General features: G+C 44.0%; 1 protein-coding gene across 1 annotated transcript in view; it reads left to right on the forward strand.

Moving 5' to 3' along the window:
• Positions 1 to 715: 715 nt before the first annotated feature.
• Positions 716 to 6852, forward strand: part of Pglyrp3 (peptidoglycan recognition protein 3) — a 10564-nt gene continuing 4427 nt past the window's right edge. Inside the window, 6 exon segments of the mRNA XM_047557581.1 lie at positions 716 to 785; positions 863 to 970; positions 1823 to 1900; positions 1903 to 2023; positions 4711 to 4829; positions 5877 to 6029. Of these exon segments, the coding sequence (XP_047413537.1) occupies positions 716 to 785; positions 863 to 970; positions 1823 to 1900; positions 1903 to 2023; positions 4711 to 4829; positions 5877 to 6029 (649 nt within the window).

Here is a 6852-nt window from a genome sequence, read left to right on the forward strand (position 1 = left end):
AGGGCAGAACTTTGGGGACGATATCCTGAGGTCAACTGAGCATCTGTCAGAGATCTTGTAGAGTGGAAACTGAATTGAATGACTTTACACTCCTCTGAGTCTCTGACGGTGGACAGTATGAAGACCAAGCCAGCCTCCACTTGTCATTTGATTCCACTTGAACCTCAGTGTTCTTATATAAAAATGGAGTTCAGTTCTATCTTACAGGAATTTTGTAAGGAATAGATATAATATTGAAGCATTAGATGTGAAAAGAGCCACACAAGGTTGATTTTATAATAAATAAACGTGAGAACACTAATGTCTATGTCTAATGCCATAACTCCCCACCCATTAATGTCCTCACATTTATTGAGTACCTGGTGTGTGAAGGAGACCCTGAAAAACCTGAGCCAGATGCTGGCCCTCAGGAGGCCTTCAGGAAGCAGATAGGGGTATCAGTGGTAGGTGAGTGTTCTACCCAAGGAGAGAGCATGTCGTATCAACTGTCAGTGTCTCTCCAGGGTCACTGCCCTCCCAGGACACCTGCACTCTGTTGGTGACCTGAGACCACATGAGGATGCTGCCAAGGCTTCTTGTCTTATTTGCTCTGAGTCTCCAGGCCTGGGGTAAGTTCTCTTTCCTGGTATCAGAAGTGCTTTTGGTGAGTGACAAATGACATTCTTAAGTTGGGGCTGACATGGGAGGCAGGAGCAGACTGAGACCAAAATTGTCCATGGTTCTCCTTCATTGCTTCCTAGAAGATGTTGTGGGCCTTGAGAGGCTGAAAGACTGTGGACTGTGGGGTGAGGATGTCTGGATGGTGCCTCTGAGCATGCTGGCCAGGTGTTCTCTGAGGACCAACACCAATGAGCCTTTGCAGGGAATGGCCCACAGTTCTCCTGGGATAAAACTCAAGACAAAAGAATCTCAGAGAAACTTCTGGACCTGTTTATCAGCATCTCACAGCTCATTCACAAGAGTCAGAATGGTGAGTTTGTTTGGGAATTGTCTGGGGTTTCTCAGGACTTGATAATTCGGGCTGGGAGTGGGTAAGCAGGGCAGAGTTCCCAAGGGACTCATCTGTCAATGACTTCCATGGACTGTCCTGAGTCCTTCGGTAAAAGTGGGTTCCTTGGTCTAAGGAGAGGAAAAGAAGAGAAAACACAAGAGAAGAGAGGAGAGAAAAACCAGGTAGAGAAGACACATTCCTCACTCCCCAGATCCCAGAGTAAGAAAGCTATCCCTCAGAGAGCTCCTGGGGCTTTTAAGATGAGGAGAGAGAAATGGACCCCTCTGGGAGCCTTCAGTCCTGTGTGGGGATCTTGTAGCCCTGTCCCTGGAGAGTTTTCATCTGGAAGAATCTTCTACCCTATGTGCTTGGAACTTCCTGTGGGTTCTGGAGCCCCTATCTGAGGAGACTGTCAGAACTTCCTTCAGAGAGTCACTAATCTGAGTGAACAACCTGAGGAGAACTAGGGGTCAGTGCTGTTGAGGGAAACACATCCTAATGATTCATGATAAGGTGCTTCAAGAGAAGGCAGCTCAGAACTCCAGGGGCTGGGTGTGGAGTGTTGGCTAGGATGTTTTAAAGGAGGGGAGTTCATACAGGCCAGAGAGGAGTCAGAGGAGTCCAGAGGCATGTAAGGAGAGATTGTCTGGGGCCTGATCTGACTTCCCAGGCTGAGTGAATGGTATGTCTGGGTGTCATTGAGCCCAGATGGAGATATGGCTAAGAAGTTAAAGTGAGGCTGCAGGGAGTAAAGGTCTCCCCTGGGGCCCATTTCCTTGCAGCCAGGCTGTGTTGGGCCTGCTGTATGCCATCTGATTGTCTGCCCTGCAGGCTTTCCCACCATAGTCTCCCGCAAGGAATGGGGGGCAAAACCACTCACCTGCAGGGCCCCACTGAGACCACCTGTGGCCTCCTCATCATGGAACAGCTCACTGGGATGGAGTGCCAGGAGCAGACCATCTGCAGTGAGATGCTGCGGGGCTTACAGTTCCATCTGTCCAACATCAAAGGCTGGTGTGGACATGGCGTTCAGTAAGGGGCCAGTTGGGTCCCCAAAGCCGTATCCAAAGATATTTCCCATCTCCCTTCCTCCCCTTCTTCCTATTTTCTGGTCTTCAATTATGTTACTTTTATAATGAATAAAAATAGTTAAAAGGAGATCAAACAAAATCCACAATCCTCCAGAGGTCATTAGGAGGGGCAACTCTGAGGACCTTCCTCATGTAGTCTTTGACCCTGGAAAATCCTGAAAGAAATGAGGAAGGTTGTGTAATAGTTACAGATGCACCCTGGAAGCTCACCAAACATCACAGTTCACAAAGGTCTTTCACAATATTACACAGATAGGCCCTCCTAGCTATTTGGAGGAGTGGGTACAGAAACCGTACCTTCTTTATTTCCACAATCCCACAGTGCTGGGGACTCAAACCCAGGGCCTCCAGCATGAGAGGCAGGCACTCTACGAGTTGGGCTATATGGCCTGCCAACTGTCCTTCTTTATTTCCACCTGAGAATGCTGTTGACTTAGAGAAATTGACACACATCATGTACCCAGGACAGCATCTAGACTGCCTATTAGTCTAGCCCTGTCCCCTCCAACCCTGCAGCCAGGGAGGACTTCATCCTACTTATTACTTGAAGGGCCACTCCAGGATCACACAGGGAGGAGTGGGCATCAGGAATGGTGAGGAGGAAGACCTCATGCTAAAGCGAGTGTGCACTATACACTGTTGAGAATGTGAATTAGTACAAACCACTACAGGGGTCAATATGGAGGTTCCTCAAAAGACTAAGAATGGAAACCACCACAGGTAGTTACTACCCTCAGTATTTATCCTAAAGAATTAAAGTCAGTAGAATTAGCAATGCATGCATATCCATGTTTATAGTAGCACAATTCACAATAGCCGAACTATGAAACTGGTCTAGGTGGCCATTAACTAAGTGAATGGCTAAAAAAAACATAGTATAGATATGCAATGGAGTTTTATTCACCTAGAGGAAAGGCTGATGTCATTTGCAGGAAAATGGATAAAACTTGAGAGCATTACGTAAGTGAATAAGAGACAAAATCAGAAAGTTTGTTTTCTCTCATATGTGGGAGTTAAAGAGAAAAAAGGAAAAAAAAATGTGGGATGTCTATCTCTGAATTTAGAAGTGAGACAAGTAGAGGAAAGGAATGGGGTGGGGAGGGGAATGAAACTGACCAAAAGTGTCTCACGTGGATGTATGAATATATCATAATGTATCTCGCTATTATGTATAACTATAATGCATGAATTAAAAAAAAAAGAAAAAAAGAAAAACGTGAGACTGAAAGATCTTTGCTCTGTGTATTGAGTATCTACTCTAAGGATTATATTGGAGGCCAGGCACCTTTTCTCATTTAGTCCAACCTCTATGGATATCAGTATGGAGGTTCCTCAGAGGACTAGGAGTAGAGCCACCATATGGTTCCATTTAACCTGTTTGTCTAGAAAGAGAGTTGGAATGGGATTTTCTCTTACAGAATCCTAAAGGCAAATAGAAATGACATCTGAATTATCCAATTTGGAAAGGATAATCCACGCCCTCTTGTTTATTCATTTTAAAACACAAATAAATGAGAACATCCAGAAACCTTGGTTGTAGCCACCAGCATTCCTAGGATTGTAGGGCATCCTGGCTCACCCTCTGAGGATGCTGTTTTGACTTTATTAACTAGAGTGCTTTTGCTGTCTCTGCTTCTCGTACCTCCACTTCCCTGCAATGGTCACTACAGCATTGTCTACCTTAAGCCACAGTATGTGTGATTTCAGCCACTACACCTGCAAGTCGGGTTTCTGCATTGACAATTTAACAATCTCCACTTTTTACAGTGCAGCTGACTGTAGCCCTGAGGGACTGTTCACATTGGACTCATCTAAAGCTGCTGCAAAAGTGACAGAGGAATCTACCAAAAATACAAGCGAGGGAAATGGTGGACATGCTTGGGCTCCCAACCTGTTCCTCATTGTGAGGTGGAAAGGCAGCTTGACTCAATGCAGGGTCTCTACTTGACTTTGGGGAAGTAAATGTTCCTTCAGTGTTCAGTTAGCTTTGGAAACTCATGATCTAATAAAAGCTCAATATGGCAAGACTTATGAGAATATGAATTCTGAAGACTGGAATGTGGAGGATGAGCATATATAAATAGGCAGAAATAAATGAAGAGGTAGAATAAAAATAAACATATATTGGATTTCAAAGTGAACTGAAAAAAAAAAGAACTATTTAGCTATTCTAAAAAAGTTTCTATGATAAAGAAGAGCTTAAATGATTTCCTAAGGAGAAACTGAAGAAAAAGTCACTTTAAAGCAACTCGTGTCAGGTCATTGTTTGAAAGAATGTTCAAATGCTTGGCCCTGCAATTTAAAAACACAATGAATTAATACTCAAGCCCTTGAAAATATTGAACACATGTCTTTGAAAGTCACACATTTAAATTCCACTTTGAAATAAATGAGTATTTTAAAGTGAGATTCTGGAGAGCACATGTAAGTTAAGTCACAACAAAAATTGAAGTATATTCCTCTCTTAGAGGTCTAACATTGGTCATTCTGTCCCCCTACTATGCTTATGTTATTGACATGTAGCACTTATTTATGAACATCTAGAATTCCATTTACCATTGGGGATTAGTGAGAGGTTTTTGGTTACAGAGATTTACCCTTATTTACCCATATTTCCTTGTTTGGCAGCTTCCTAGTTGGGGACGATGGCAGGGTGTACGAAGGTATTGGCTGGAAGGTCCAAGGTTCGCACACCCACGGCTACAACGATATCTCCCTGGGCCTTGCCTTCTTTGGTAATAAGATAGGTAATGGCTGTTCCCTGTGGACCATTTTTCCAGAGAGTGGTCTACAGCCCTCTTCCATTTCCTAGTCTCAACACTCTTACCTTTTCAGCCTCCATCATGCTTGTCTTCTCTGATAATCATCTGTCTCTTGAAGTTCTTTTCTCCAATGGATTCTGTGACATATCCGCTTCTTCTTCCCTGGTCTGACCTCTTGTACATTGCTGAAGCTACCATGGACATTGCCATCATGGACATTGTTGGAGCTCTACAGTTATTGCCATCGGTTCTGGGATCTGAAGTTATCTGAAACCGATGCCCACCATCATGATTTTCTTCTTTCTTTCTTTCTTTCTTTCTTTCTTTCTTTCTTTCTTTCTTTCTTTCTTTCTTTCTTTTGATTGTACCCAGGGCCTTGTGCATGCAAGGCAAAAACTCTACCAACTGAGCTATAACCCCAGCCCAACATGGCTTATTTATTCTTCCAGTGTCTTCCACTGGTAGAAACCAACCAGAAGATAGTGGGCAAAGAAGTCAGAGAGATGGAGTTTGTAGGATTCTAGCAATGTACCCTGCAAAACAAAAACAAAAACAGAGGAGAGCACAGAGCAGGGATGGAATTGAGAGCTATCTGGCACCTGCCAGTATCTTTTGTTGATAATTGATGCGAGTAATTGCATTTACCTCAGGGATTTCCAGTGAGAACTGTGAGTTCATGTATGTAGAGAGCTTGCCACATGCTTGGTCATGGCAACTACTTAATAAATACTGTCACCCTTTTCCCCATGCTAGGGCATGACCGAGTTGGTCAGGTGGGCCTTTTTTTGCATGCATCTTTTACCTCCTTCTGGCCCTGTAGGTGTACAGAGGGAAGGGACAAATAAAGCCTGAGTTTGGCACTTGGATGAAGTCTGTCTGACTAGTTCTTGTCTTTTAGACCCTCTGTCCCAGCTATTGGACCAGTTTCCTCTCTCTCCATTCACCTGTAACTCAGGCTCAGGTGGTCATCTTATCTTCCCTAGTTCAGGTTGGACTAATGACAGTTCTGTGTTCCATGTCATTCATTTCAAGGCAGCAGCCCCAGCCCTGCAGCCTTATCAGCTGCAGAGGGCCTGATCTTCTATGCCATTCAGAAGGGTCACTTATCACCCAGGTACATTCAACCACTTCTCTTGAAAGAAGAGATTTGCCTGGCCCCTCAGCATCCAGGGATGTCCAGTAAAGGTAAGACCCTCAATCCTACCTCAGACTCCTCCTCTTCACCACCCATACGTATTTGGGAGTGCTCTTTCCTGTCAAGATCTCATGGGCTTCTTGGATCAAGAATATCTCATGCCTATCATGATGCCAAGATCTGCAAAATTCTGAGTGGGCACTGTTTTAGTCAGAGTTGTACCACTGTAACCAAAATATCCAGCAAACCAACTTAGAGGAGGAAAAGTTTATTATGGGATCATGGTTTCAGAGGTTTGGTCCATGGTCAGCTGACTCCATTGCTATGAGACTGAGGTGGAAGGTTCCATCATGGTGGAAGTTCCATCATGGTGGAAGTTCCATCATGGTGGAAGGGCAGTGGTGGAGGAAAGCTGCTCACCTCATAGTAGCTGTGAATCAGGGGACAAGGAAAGGGGCCTCAGCAAAAGATGAACCCTTCCAGGGCACACCCTCAGTGACCTACCTCCTCCAGCTACACCCCACCAGCCTATACTTACCACCTGGTTAGTCCATTCAAATGAAGATGGACCAGCTAGGTTGCTGCTTGCATAATCTAATCATTTTACCCCTGAATTTTCCTGCCTTAACATGGGAGTGTTTGGGGGACACCTCCTATCCAAATAATTACAGGCACTTTCCTGGCTTCTTTTATATCCTACTAGAATAATATTGCCATGACTAATTTTTAACAGTTACCAACTTCAATAATGATACATCCTTAACATTTGTAGTTTTTAAATAGATTTTAAATAGTTTCCATTTACATGTGATCGGTTAAAAAATGAGCTGATTTCTGCTTATCAGTCTTGTTACATAATATACAGGTATTAGC

The sequence above is a fragment of the Sciurus carolinensis genome, chromosome 1 (genome assembly GCF_902686445.1).
Source record: "Sciurus carolinensis chromosome 1, mSciCar1.2, whole genome shotgun sequence".
NCBI lineage: Eukaryota > Metazoa > Chordata > Mammalia > Rodentia > Sciuridae > Sciurus > Sciurus carolinensis.